General features: G+C 40.8%; 1 protein-coding gene across 1 annotated transcript in view; it reads left to right on the top strand.

Annotated features, from left to right (window-relative positions):
* The first annotated feature begins 10,619 nt into the window (after positions 1-10,619).
* Positions 10,620-14,988, top strand: part of ARL8A (ARF like GTPase 8A) — a 49,213-nt gene continuing 44,844 nt past the window's right edge. Inside the window, exon 1 of the mRNA XM_007430041.4 lies at positions 10,620-10,948. Within this exon, the coding sequence (XP_007430103.1) occupies positions 10,826-10,948 (123 nt within the window). The 5' untranslated portion in view covers positions 10,620-10,825. The remainder of the gene's footprint in view (positions 10,949-14,988) is intronic.

The following is a 14,988-nucleotide window of genomic DNA, read 5'->3' as shown; positions in this document are numbered from 1 at the left end:
ACATCCACAGGAGATGTCCTAAAAATAAATTCTTTTTTATTTAAACCATAACACTACACTATTTGGAGGTACCATAGCTTAGCGGTCCATATACTTAATATAGTAAAAAAACAAGTTTACTCTTCAGTAGCTGTACTGAAAAAGTTACTTTGTCCCAGTAAAAATAACCAGCATTATTACTGCACAAATATTTGTGGATGGATAATAATCCCTTATTCTTAAGATTTTAAATGTCACAGAGAACTGAAAAGGACTTTTATTCATAGTTGTATGGATAGTGTCATTATATAATAAAATCACTAAAGGGCATTGGTCTTACATCTGGACACAGTCTTTTGATTTTTAAAGCCCTACATGGAATGGGACCAGGTTATTTGATGGACTGCCTCTCCTTGGTTACATCTACCTGTCCCATCAGGTCTGGCAGGAGGGGCAGGTTATGGGTCCTGTCTGTTAAAGAGTTCCATCTGACAGGATCCAGGAGACAAGCCTTTTCTGCCATGGCAGCCACCCTCTGAACATAGTTCCCCCTGAGACAAAGTTAGTTCCGACCGTATTAGCCTTCCTGAAATCTCTTAAAACTTGTTTTTTCCAGCAGCCTTGGGGATCACACAGGAACAGGGAGCCTGCAAGATGGTTATATTGTATACAGATAGTCCTCGCTTACTCACTGCTCATTCAGTGACCATTCAAAGTTACGATGGTGCTGAAAAAGATTTACAATCGGTTCTTGAAGTTGCAGCCATTGCAGCATCCCTGTGGTCATGTGCTGGTGGTCATGATCACAATTTGGGTGCTTGGCAACTGGTGTGCATTTACAAAGGTCACATCATCCTGCAGTTACACGACTGCCATTTGCAACCTTCACAGCTGGGCTTCTGATAAGCAAAAAGTCAATGGGGAAGCTGGCAGGAAGTTGCAGGTGACAGTTACATGATGTTGCACTTAGTGACTGCGGGTGACTCGCTTAATGACCATAGCCAGAACTGATGTAAGTCAGTGCAGTCACATGACATTTAGCTATGGAGTTGACAGTCCCAATTGTGGTCAGTAAGTGAGGACTACCTGTATAGGAAGTTGGTCCATTCTCCCAGTCTTATTTATTTTAATTGTTTTTAAAGGTTGTTTATATTTGTTTTTAACTGTTTTATTGTATGCTGCCCAGAGTCACATTTGTGAGATGTGTGGCTATATAAATTTGATAAATAAATAATAGAGTCAAGAACTTGCAGTTATAATTAAAGAGAGACAATGCTGTTTTTGTATAACTTCCTAAGCTAAGGGTGGGTCGAAAGTAAATTAGGGTCTTCTGATAGATCTCTGAAGGATTTGGAAGAGCTCAGACAAGGCATTGATCTCAATTATTTTTCAGTGGGAACAAAACAGCTGTTTGCTGCTCCTGTAATCAAGGCATAACATTCCTCATTTGCAGTACCTCACATAGAGATTTGTATTTTTATATGCAGATTATTCAGGATTTAGTTTATGGAGTGCAGAAGCCAACTAACTTTATCTGTTAAACCACTACTTTTTACTTTATCTGGCTAAGAGACCTTGGTTCTTAAAAACAAAAAATAAAGGAGATCCTTTAAAACTGAATTCTGCCCATGAGTGTTCTAAGATTTCCATGGCAATAGTTCAAAAGATAAATTGTACTTTGTATTTTTCCATGGTTTGGAATTCAACAGAAGTGTGTTTTGATCCTGATTGGCAAGGCTGAAGAGAACAAGAGTTATAGCTGGAAGCAGAAATTAAAGTCTTTTTGGGGAAAAAAAGGTAATTTGAAGGAAGAGATGCAATTACACTTCTGGATTGGAGAATGAAACCTGATTAAAGCAATCTTTCAGATGGCAAATGAACCACAGAATTGAAACTGATTGACTCCACTTCATTTAGTAGCTTCTGCTATTTATCTTTCTTCTCTGCCACTTCTCTGAGACAGCAGGCTAGAATCATCAAGCAAATTGTCACACCTGCACAAACAAGATCACACATATTTTTCAAAAAATGTTTGTGAAGTTCATGAGTTAATGCTAGCCGTATTTGAATTTTAGACCACTTGTTCAGATAATGTATTAATATTTGTTTGTCATATCTAAATCCTACTTTCTCCCAGTAAAATCAGGCTACTATAGTTAACCATGTAAGACAACATCAGCAATAAAATCTGACAATTATAAAAATACAGTTCTCCATAAAATGTAAAATCCATAAGCCACAACAATAACTAATAATACAACATCAAGAAACTACAAACAGACAAAATCCAAGCACCAATAATAAAACTAGAATCCTAACAGGAAATGGCTGAGGTATAAAAATAAGTACTTAGTCTTGTCTTGAAGCAGAGATGAGAAGTGGTCTGCATTTCAAGGGAGAGGAAATTCCACCAAGAAGTACCCTTATCCTTATTTATTCTAGCAGACCCTCCTTTGGGGTCAACTCCATAATAATTCCTTTGAGGAAAACTGGAGCTCCTGATTTGTAACACAGAGAAAGTAGCTTCAGATAGACAGGACTCAAGCAATTTACAGATTTATATTGTTTCAAAAAGCACCTTCAACTGAATCTGGAAATCCATAGGCAATCAGTGTAGTTGTCCCAGAACATATGGTTTCACTCGGAAATCCAGCATAAACCTGGCTGCCACATTCTTATCCCACTGTAATTTCCCAGTTACCTTCAAGGACAACCTTACATAGAGCACATTATAATACTGTGATCATTATGACAGTAGTCAGATCTTTCCAGGAAGGGATGTAGGTTGTAAATCAATCATAGTAGGTAATAGGTGCTCCTCATTAAAGTACTGAGTTGAGTACTCAAGGACAGCAAAAGATCAAAGAGCACCCAAAACCTGTGAACCTGCTCTTCAAAGAAAAAAGCCCTCGATCAAGTGCAAGTAAAGGCCCAACCATTTAAAACAGAGAATAAAGGTAAAACATGGAATATAGTTTGGAACAGATTAGTATCCCAGATTTAAAATCTTTATTTTATTGATATGACAGCTTAAACACTTGTCCAGTTATGGATGGATAACCTAAAGTTTGTCATATCTCTAAGAAAGGGACATTCTTCAGTGCTCTCTTTCAGTTCAGAGTAAATCAACTCGCCTGTACACATCAATAGAATATCAGTAGAGCTTAATAAGAATTCAACGCAAAGTGAGTATCTTGCTGAAGGCTAGGGAAGAAACCAATAACTTACCAAACAACACTGAATATTATCTCCACTGTACTTAATTCCTCAGTTAAGAAGTAGTATGATGAATGATGATGATATTCTCTTCCAATAAGGTTCCCTTCACTAGAACCTCACTCCATCCCATTTGTCACAGGCACAACAAAATAAATACACCATCAGCCTGTTACAATGTGTAAGAACCACAGAAGCCAAAAGGATCCATGGATCCCTGCACACAAGATTTTCATTATTATACTTATTCTACATCATTAGTATTCACAAACAAAATCTCTTCCCAATCATAGCAGCAAATGAGTTGGAGATTTGTCTTTCACCACCCAACCAATCTTGGTTGGACATGGAAATTAAGTAAGGTCAGGTGTAGTTCGCAGTTGAATGGGAGCTCTCTAGAGAATATCCAGGGCTGTAGGCTAGAGGGTAGTTGGAAAAAAGAGTTTGAAAGAAGGCAATGACAAACTACTTCCATATTGCTGCTAGCTACTAAATGGACAAGACCATGAAGTCACTATAGCAGTTGAGCTTGAACTATAGGTGACTTTATTATGAGGCAGTGTTTCTCAACCTTAGCAACTTTAAGATGTGTGAACTTCAACTCTCAGAACTTCCCAGCCAGTATGTACAGTTAAGAGAAAGTTTTAAAGTAGGCAAAAGGACATTTGGAATTGAACAACATAAGACAGAATTTGAAACTGAGTTATATGCAAATGATTAACATGTAATTGCTAAAATGTATAAGCTTTTACTGAAATTTGAAATGGAGGAGGAAGAACAAGTTAAAGAATGTATGATAAAATAGGCTAAGAACTTTGGTTATGTCAGGGAAAAAACCATGTTAAACACGGGAGACAGACACATCATAGAACAAGTCACCTCAAAGTTCTAAGTTCTTCTTAAGAGCTTTATTAAAAGTTAGTTCAGCAAGAAAGTAAAGTGCAATCAATAACATACAAGGTACTTACTTAGATACACATTGCAATGTGGACTGACAGGAGCAGGCCGTCACTGGGACAGCCTAACCCGTGTGGGTGCAGTCCCCCAAACTGCAATCCTTTTTATCCTTTAAAACCGCAAACCTCAATCATGACTCTTAGGATTGTCATAATGTCCCCAGAGCTAATTTCACCACACTTTCCCATTCCCTTTGTCCCTGTCATGTCTGTTCCCATCAACAAGTCTGCTTATTTAACAGTTTGCTCTGGTTTTGCAAGTATTATTTCCTGTCAGTGCCCCACAGGTCATCTCTAAGCTAGCCCTTGCTTTTATTATTAAATGTGATTAAGCAACATATATGTATATCAAAATAAGTCTTAGGCTACTCGCATTTTTCCTCTCACAGTTATAACATACCAATGGATCAATGGGAAAATATTGGAGATGGGTGGCGCATATATATATGAATGAATGAATGAATGAATGGTTGAAAGGACTGAAGTTCACATTATGTTATAATTTAAAAGATTTTTTTTTATAAAATGATGTATCGTTGGAATATGACACCAGAAAAACTTTCTAGAATATATAAAGGTACTTCAAACTTACGTTGGAAATGTGGAAAACATGAAGGGTCATTTTATCATGCCTGGTGGACTTGTAAAAAAGCTAGGAAATTTTGGGTTAAAATGTACACAGTGATACAAAGAGTTTTAAAGATTAACATCCAACTGAAACCAGAACTTTTTTTGTTGGGACTAATGGATAGACAACTAGAAAAGACCTACAGAAGATTGTTTTTGTACTTGGTAACTGCAGCAAGCGTATTATATGCACAAAGATGGAAAGACTCTGAAATACTCACAACAGAGGAATGGTTGGTGAAGATGACAGAATATGCAGAGATGGCAAAATTGACTTGCTTCCTTAAGAAAAAGACACTAACTACATTTGTTAGTGACTGGAAACCGTTTATGGACTTTTTGCTGAAAATGGGAAAAAATAAACTTATGATTTATGAGTTTAACAATTAGAAAGAGTAGAATATGGAAAGAAGGGAGGCACAATATAACTAGATATATAGAGAGAAGATAGAACATAAATGCATTTATAACTGCTATAAAGATTGGAAGCCGCTTCTTTATATCTTTTTCTTTTTTTTTCCTTTTCTTTGTTTTCTCTTTTATTTCTTATTTATTTATCATTTTTCTTTACTTTTATTTTTTTTCTTTAAATTTGTATTGTTTTTACTTCGTCTGTGTATATATATAGATGTGTGTGTGTATATATATATATATATATAGAGAGAGAGAGAGAGAGAGAGAGAGAGAGAGAGAGAGAGAGAGAGAAGGCCAGTGTAAGGGACTAAATTAGCCATCTATATGGCTTTCTTATTAGCTCTTTTGTTACCCAGTCTCTGCCTTCCCATCTACCACCATTGTCCACCACTTCTGATTTACTAGTTTATTTTTCCCTTCTGATTATTAGCAGATCAGATTGTCTATGCATCTGATGAAGTGGATTGTGATTTATGAAGGCTTACGTTATATAATAAGTTTCTAAGTCTTTAAGGTACAAGGACTCTGATGTTTATGCACACTGACATTAATCATTACATCAATAATAACCAAAAACTCATAAGCTATTACTCTTGCTCTAACTATAGTTGCCAGCATGTGGAAAAACTGCAGATTCTGAATACTCATTTAGAATGCTACCTTGATGTCTCGTGTGATAAAAGCCAGGGGGAGTGGTAAAGGAGGAGAAGGTCTCTAAGGTGCTGACTTTCAGAATTAAAAATCCTGCTTATTATCAGAGGTCTGGCAACCTAGAATTCATATGTGGCTTCCAAACTCCTTTTTTTGCAGATCCTGGAGCTCCTATAAAGATATGTTGAAGGTTTTTATTACATTTACACATAGGAGTAACTTGGATTGCCTAGTTTAGGCTAAATAGCCTTCCAGTCTGTTGGGCTTAGCTGAAACCTCATTTCAGCCAGCCTTTAAGGGTGTATGTTCACTCAGCACACCTCAGCAAGTCCGGTATGGATCATGGTAAGATGATCAAGGGAACCAAGGCCTTCCGCAATTATACTGAGAGCAGCTATCTTTCAGTCAGGGGGCTTGAACACCTTCCTTAAGGAAAAAAAAGGCTAGAACATCTGGGACTCTAGCATAGAAAAGAAGTGATGAAAGGAGACATTATCAAGGTGTATAAAATCATGCACAGCATGGAGAAAGTAGACTTGGAGAAATATTGTCCCTCTCTCAAAATATTAGGAATAGGGATCATCCAATGAAATTGTGAAATTAACTACTAAAAGAAAACATGGTGATGTCCATGATGTTGCAGTTTTAAAAAAGAATTGGATAAATTAATGGAGGAATGGTATATCAAAGACTATTGATTATAAAGTTACCTCTGGGTTGGAGAAAGTATGCCTCCAAAACCAGATGCAGGGGAACAATGGCAGATGAGGGATAAACCTCTTCTGCCATTGTTCTCTGTTGGCTCAGAGGATTGGGGGTGGGCGGCACTGTGTTGTGCTGGTTCATCTCCTTTCACCAGGGCCGATTCCAGTGAGTGGCAGTTGGGGAGGAGAGATCCCACCCTCGCCCCGTTATGTGGGGTGCCACAGGGTTCAGTGCTCTCCCCCCTCCTATTTAACATCTACATGAGGTCACTGGGTGCCCCTGGCAAATTAAGTGATGCTGTGAATGTCTTATCCTGGTGCCTGGAGGCTGTGAGGGTCTGGGTGGGGAACAACAGGCTTCAAATGAACCCTGGCAAGACTGAGTGGCTCTGGGTTTTGGGGCCTTCGTGCTAGAGCTATGCCATCTTTGGTACTGAATGGGATTGCACTGCCCCAGACAGACTCTGTGCGCAATGTGGGGGTCCTTCTGGACTCATGACTCCAGCTTGAAGAGCAGGTGGCAGTCATGGCTAGGAGGGCCTTTGCACAGCTTCGTGTTGGGTGCCAGTTGCACCCATTCCTAGATCAGAGGGACCTAATCACTGTCACTCATGCCCTGGTCACCTCCTGTTTGGATTTCTGTAATGTGTTCTACGTGGGGCTGCCCTTGAAGAGTATCTGGAAGCTTCAGCTGGTGCAAAATGCAGTGGCACGGGCAGTTATGTGTGCCCCTAGGGGTACCTCTGCTTCACGAGCTGCACTGGTTGACAGTTTGCTTCTGGGTCCAATTCAAGGTGCTGGTTTTGACCTTTAAAGCCCTTCATGGCATGGGGCCGGTTTACCTGAGGGACTGCCTCTCCCCGATTACATCTGCCCATCCCATCAGATCTGGCATGCTGCGGATCCCGTCTGCTAGAGAATTCCATTTGGCAGTTCCCAGGAGGCGGGCCTTGTCTGCGGTGGCACCCACCTTGTGCAATCTTCTCCCCCGGAAGTGAGATTAGTTCCATCCCTCTTAACATTCCATAAGTCCTTCAAGACCTGGCTATGCGATCAGGCCTGGTGCTCCCAGGGGACCGGGGAGATTTTACAATGGTTCCCTTATTAATTTTATCCCCTCCTATTTTGTGTGTTTTTACAGTTTTTTATGTGCAATTGTTTTTATGTATTTATTTTTTAATTGTTGTACGCCGCCCAGAGTCACCTTGAATGAGATAGGCAGCTATATAAATATGATAAACAAACAAACAAACAAACAAATAAATAAATCTTCATCTCCTGTTTGTGAGGATTCCAGAGCAACTAATTGCTCATGGTGAAAAACAAAATTTGTGGATTAAGATAGGTCTTGGCCTGATTCATCAAGGCTATTCCTTTTTCATCTCTGACAGTATCCCAACCATCTTTACAGTTGCTGCCACGCCCTGTTTTGGGGTTTTTGGTTTCAAAATCCAGTTGGGATTAAACCCCAGAGGGAAGCCTTAGCCTCCCCAAATCTCTGTCCTTTTTTTAACCTTCTCTCTGTATACATCAGATATAGAATGACTTGAGCAGTCCCATTTTTGTGACTGCTCTAGCCTCCATTTTCTGGGCCAAAGGTGGAAGATACTGCTAATCTTAACATGAACCTTTTTTTCAGGTCTGGACAATATAAGGGGGAAAGGACATGATAAAGTAATCAAATAACTAACTTTGGATGCCAAGTATAGTGAAGATACTCCACCTTAATTATATTGTGTCGTAAGATTCTAGGTTTATACAATACACTAGGTGCTGTTTATTGTTCCATAAAGGGAGTCAGGTAACCCACCCTGCTGAATCCCAAGAAATTACCACCAGGCATATGTGGTTGTGGCATAATGCCAATGTAGTATTAACCAGCTTTTGAGGAAACCCTCTGTTTACAGCAGCAAATATCACTGCAGCTTTGGAATCATTGTACTATCTTGCATGCATGGGGAAGTTTTGGAGGGAAGGTTTAGTTGTCCTCCAAATTTCTGCAACCTATATGTGATAGCATCAGTCATATGGTCAATCTTCCTTATGGTCTAGTGTCTTCAAAGAGATTAATATTGGTAAGCAGGGGAAAAAAAACTCTCAAATTTAGGAATTGTGATCTGACACAACAGATGCCTCACCTGTACTATACCTGTTGCCGTAATTGACAATAGATGGGAAATGTTGACTTGTATGCTTTATGTGGCAATTGGGGTGGTAGGTCTGAATTACCCAGTGAGATTTCCAGTCTTGTTCAGATAATTGAAAAATGGAGAGAGAACATGGCAGCAAAGAAGGGAAGGGACTGAGAGGGCATTGTTTTTATTCCCATTATATTTTGCCCTCTTTCAGGGTTACCAGACCTAGGCTGTAAAATCTGAAGGATATCTATATCTCTTTTCTTCTATCTAGTGGTCATCTGGATTTGATCATTTGGTTCCCTCAGTCATGCACCAAAGGAAGGAGGAGAGGATAGGGAATACTGCATAAATCCAACCAGTTTTCTTCCCTAGAAGAAGTTTCTGCTCTTTTAGCAGAATCTGTGAGTCTAGAAAAACTCCTAATTTATTTATTTTTATACTTGATTTATATCCTGCCTTTAATTCAGGAGCTCAGTGACATCATTGCATACCTTCCTCCTATTTTCCCCCACAACAATCCTTTTAGGTAGGCTAGGCTAAGAAAGAGATTTAGCCCCAAGTGTCCCAGTGGGTTTTCCACGACTGAAGATGTAGTAGAATCTGGGTCTCCCTACTTTGAGCCCAATGTTTTAACCACACTGCACTGGAGTCTCTTCTTTAAGGGGTAGTGCAAACCCATCTAGAGTCAAAAATGGTGCAACATACTTCTGAAACGAACAGCCACTGTGTCTGGCTTGGGTTGAGCTTCTCCCCATCCAGTTCCTGACAGTCACCAGATTAGGATCTCCACTTCATCACCCCTGAGGGGTTTAGGGTAGAGATATGTAACTGGGTATCCTCTGGACACTGATAATATCTCACCCTGACAAGATGACCTCACATAGTAACTTCGTGAAGATGTTAAATAAAATGATGAGCAAGAGGACCAAGCCCAGGAACTGGAGTGCCCAAAGGATCAATCTCTGCTCATAACAACTGACTGGAATTGCTCACTTAGGAAGGAACAGAACTACCACAAAACAATGCCTCCACTGTTAACCGCTGTAGGTGATTCATAAGGATATTGTGATTGAGGGTACTAAAGACTTTTGAGAGATCCAGCAGGACAGGGGTGGTCATACTTCCCATGTCTAAGTCCCGCCACAGATCATTCATAACAGCAACCAATGCAATATTTGTGCTGTATCCAGATCCAGACCTGAATCCTGACGGGGGGGGGGGGGTATTTCCAGATAATCTGCTTTTTCCAGGGTTCTTTGTAGTTACCACCCACTAGCTTCTCTACCAGCTTCCTGCAAAAGAGAAGGTTGAAGACAGGGCAACAGGAATCCCAAATTGCTGAGTCCAGTGCTTGCAGGGGAGGGGATGAGCCAGCACCTCCTCCAAGGCACCTGGGATCGCCCCTTGCTGCAATTATTGCAAGGCCCTAGTTCTTTGTCCCCCTCCTCAGCAGCCTGGACTTACCAAGTGGGGCAAGGATCATCTCCAAGTGGCAAACTGGCATGTCCAAGGGTTTTTAACTCCCATGGGTACAACAGGAGCATTTCACTGCTGAATTAGAAATGGAATTTTGTGCAACAATTCCGAGCCTTAGCGAATGCTGTAGTTCTGAGTGGCTGTGTTTTTGTACAACAGTTACCCTTGATTAATTTAGCCACGATTTACTTAATTAACCCAATTTCCGAGGGTCCCCGTACACCCAGTGAACCATAAATTAATCATACGGTTGGCTTCACACAACCCTCCGAAACGTGACTCGCTGGCGTGTGTCAGACGAACGCGGGGCTTCCTCCGCCATTGGCTCGGGCGGATCTTGAGCTTCCACAGCAAAGCAAGATAGGTCTGACGTCCGACTGCGTCCTAGGCCTCGCAGAGCGAATAGAGATCCTCGCCTCGGCGCAGAGTCCTCCGCTTCTCTAGAGGCCACTGCCGGGTTGGGCGTCAGAGACCGTCGACATTAGCGGCTCCACCCCGGCCGGGGAGCTGCTGACTGACCCCACCCATCAGCCGCTGCTGAGCGACTGGAGCGAGGCGAGCGAGACCCCGGCGGCAGTAGCGGCAAGGCCGGATCGTTCCGGGGGACAATAGAGGCGCTGGGCCTGGCTGCGCTGAACGATCGGGGCCGGGAGTCGAAGGCAGGATGCTGGCGCTCTTCACGAAGCTGCTGGACTGGTTCCGGGCGCTCTTCTGGAAGGAGGAGATGGAGCTGACCCTGGTGGGGCTGCAGTACTCGGGCAAGACCACCTTCGTCAACGTGATCGCGGTAAGATGCCGGGTCACGAGCATCACGGCGGGCCCCGGGCGGGCAGGCAGGCGCTGCGCATTCCTCCTCAGGCCGGTGCCCCACAGATGTGTGTAGGTGTAATGGGACTACAACTCCCAAGATTGCCAGTTGGGCCTTCGGGTACGTTGGCTGAGTGCTGGTGCCGTAATCTCGGGGCGTATTGGGAGGGCACCACGTTGGGGAACATCGGCCCCGATGAAGGCACCGCCACCTTCTCATTCCTGGCATCTCTCTGCCTCGGCAGGACGGAGGCCTTCCTCCGCCGAGGGGAAGAGATGCCCCCCCATCAGATCGTGTTTACGCAAGGAAAGCGACCTACCCTTTTGTCTAGGAAGGGGACATTACAGTACTGCTTTCTTTTCCTGTCCCCAGTGATGAATCCTCCTTTTCCTCTTTCTGCGAAATGGGTGGTTGCTCTCCTTTCATGCTATTCTGCCCCTCCATGATATCAATGGAAACGGCATATTCAGTGTGAGCAAAGTCTTTCAGGTCACATTATTCACCACCCCACCCGCCCTTCATACTGGTGATGATCCTGGCACCTAGGATGTGGAAGAGACAGGTTTTGTTGTATTTTGCTTTTAAAAGACCCTTGTGTTCTAAAACCTCAGTTCTGTATGTTCTCTCTGCATTTGATCTGCCTGATAGCCTTCTGCTTTTGTGGTGTGTGAAATGTGTGTTGGGTGGATTGAGTGGGTCCCGGGGGGGGGGGGAGCAGAAGGATGCTGTTTCATCTTCTGTGGTAGATGGTAATTTTATCTCCATCTTTTCAAATCAATATGTCAGTTAATAGCGTGTGTGTGCATGCATCTGTGTGTGAGTGATCTTTTATTTTAAACAAATTTAACATTACATTATAGTAGGATTTTCTGTTGAAATATCTTGGAGGGATACATTTTAAGAAGCTGCCTTGAGAAAAGATAAGTTTACAGCTGCAGAAAATATCCCAGATGCGAAGCTGTGACTTATTCTGCCTTGCATTTTCTTCTCCCACCTCCCTTCTATGCTTCTGCAGTAATGGCTTCAAAGAATGCATTTATGGAAAGGGCCAAGGAAGGCATTAGAGAGCATATGGGATGGAGAATATTGGGAATACTGATAGCAATCCAAAGCTTTCTGTCCCCAGGGCCTCACATGTAGCTGGCCCTGCATATTTACTTGTACTCTGTCAATTGTGAAACTGGACTTCTTTGATCTTATCCTCTTCCTGAGAAGAAGACTGAAGCATGGATCTGGCCAGATTCACATGGCAGCTTCTCTGAATTCTGAGCATTTTTGTTGGTAGAAGGCAGAAGATGGTAGACATGAAGATTACACTACCCTATTATCTTTCCCCATTAGTTTTGATAAATATGGAGCCATTTTGTCACTTCATTACAGCTTTAAGATGCAGTAGTAGGGACAGGCTCTCCTCAGAGTGTTTCCTTTATCAAAAGAAGCCATGTGATTGGCATTTTTGTGCTTTTGGGCAGAATATTTTTAACTTACATTGTAAATAATTTCTTGTAGGTAATGCTGGAAATTCAAATTTAACATGTTTCTAAATTAAAAGTTATATTTTCAGATATTTGATTTTGAATAAGAAATGTGCTCTAGAGTTTATGCTAATTGGGATTTTCTCTTTTGTTACTACTGTATTTGGTTATGGACCTTTTGCAGGAGAATCTGTAGCTCTTGATACATAGTCCCCCATTAATGTTCTGTCTTGTTTTCTGAATAGTGAAGACCTGAATGTGTAAACTGATAATATACTAAAAAAGAAATTCTGCCAAACATGTTACTTCCAAATGAGGTGCTCTGTCACTGCTCACTGATTCAGCACTGGCTGCCGGACAAACCATGGATAAGGCAAATAATTTGTGAAGATTCCTGCCACTCCTTGCTTTGAAGATAGAAACTTACGGTTGCATTTTCTAATGTGTTTGTCATTAATTTTCCTTCCTACATTACCCAGGGCCTTATACGTCACATTTTCTTTGAACTTACCTGTGATTCTTGATGACTTCATGAATATGTCAGTGTAGTTAGTTTTCTTGACAATCATATGGCAGCAGCTTGCCATTGCTTCCTTGAGGAAGTTTTTTCATTATCCAGTCTAGCCTGCAGCCCTGGGATTTTCTGATGGTGTGCCATCTAAGTATTTTTGACATCAAGTTGGATAAGTAATCTCACCTTGCTGACACCTAAGGATAGGTAAAATATCCATCCTCTTTTATCTCTAAGATAATGATGAGAAAGGTAGTGATTATTCTCAGTGTCACCAAGTGAGTTTCTCTATCCAGCAGCAGCTTGAATTAAATATAGTGAAGCATATCTCCAGGCCTGGTTTGAAATAAGTTTGAGCAGAGTCTTTTATTTTCAAGACAAATCCCTTCTAACCCATTCCTGCAACTTGTAAATTCTTAACATTTTCCCCAGTTATATCAAAGTTGTTGTGATGATGATGATGGTCGTCTGATCAGCTAGATGTTTAGACTGGATTTGGCATTTTTGTCTATCATTATTATTATTTTGTCCCTTTTTTTAAATATATAACTCAAGGCAGTGAACTTACTTAATACTCCTGCCTTCTATTTCCCCACAACAGCAACCCTGTGGGGTGGGGTGGGCTGAGAGAGAGTGACAGTTTTTAAGCTTACCAGACAAGATCTCTTTAATATATCTAATAGAACAACTGGTATACACCATTTTAGCATTTGTTAAATGCATGGCTAGCTGTAATATGGTTGGAATGCATATCCAGTTGCCTTTAAAAATCTGATGTGGAATGAGCATTATAAGATACAGTTGTTCTGTTGCTTGTACTGTGAAATTTCATGTCCTTGGAAGAGGGAACTTGCTAATGCCATGTGTGAAAGTGTGGATTGAGAAATCCTTGATTCAAGGCACTCATCCATTAATGTATTTGGTAGGTGGCCTTAGATACATTAGTCTGTCTATGTCTCCACCCACATCCCACCACTATTGTGATACTGATCTACCTTACAGATTTATTATAGAAAGAATGCACACAAAGTACTTAAAATATTAAATATTTGTTGTTCAGAATTTTTCTCCTTACATAGCAAGTAAGAAAAATAACAGCTTTTTGCATTGTATGTCATAGAAATAGTGGTGTTAATTTCTGTTAGAATTATTACTGTTACTCATGGCTTATCAAGCAAGCTAGGACACATTTGTGTCTTATAGAAGCATGATTTTTGTAAACATCTCTCACCAGTAGAACTGCCATCTTGCAAATCAGGCTGAGTGTCCTTGGATACATGTTCTCTTAAAGTCTTTATCACAATGGTAACCCACACCTGAGAGCTGCAGTCTCTTCAGCGATGCTGTACAGAAATTTCTTCTCAATATATACAGTTGCTCTATATGTACTTGTGTAAAGGGGTGGGGGGGAAGCTGCGTCAGATAATCCAAACAAGTACTTTTGAAAAAAAGGAAGTTGTTTCTGAGAATGTTTTATATTCCATGGAAATGTAACTGAAAGCATATTATTTGTTGAACATAATGATTTTTTTGTGGCTAGAAAGCAGTCTTTATGCTGGGTATTGTAGAATTTTTAAAAAATGTTATGAGTAGGACATGGAGAATTTTGAATAGAATTTTAAAGTGTTAATTATGATATAATTAGTAATGCATTTATAAGGGTATTTTAAGCAGACATGCTGTGTCTTTTAAAAAGAAGCAAATAAACGATTTCTACAAATAAAAAACTTTCATTCTCAGCTAGTCACGTTTTGCTCTTTGAGCATCTGATGTCATTGTGTTTGTTCTCTGTTTGTCCGAAGTCTTCCAGGAAAACAGACTAGACAAGTCTTGAATGTCTAATGAACGGAGCGCTTCTTCTGGTAGAGGGAAAAAATTACAACTTTTAGGCTAATCTTAGAAACAGTCACAGCACAGAGACATATCTGGATGCATAAATGTAAAAAAATGTTCTTTTTTCCCCCTTTTTTGAAGCAATGCATCCCTCTTGACCTAGGACAGGGCAGGAGCCTGACAAATATTCAGGTAAGGCA

The sequence above is a fragment of the Python bivittatus genome, unplaced genomic scaffold (assembly GCF_059951505.1).
Source record: "Python bivittatus isolate LINGU-HERP-01145 unplaced genomic scaffold, Pbiv_v1 ctg000700_np1212, whole genome shotgun sequence".
Lineage (NCBI taxonomy): Eukaryota > Metazoa > Chordata > Lepidosauria > Squamata > Pythonidae > Python > Python bivittatus.
Note: the sequence above shows the minus strand (reverse complement) of the source record. Positions and strands in the feature narration are given on the sequence as shown.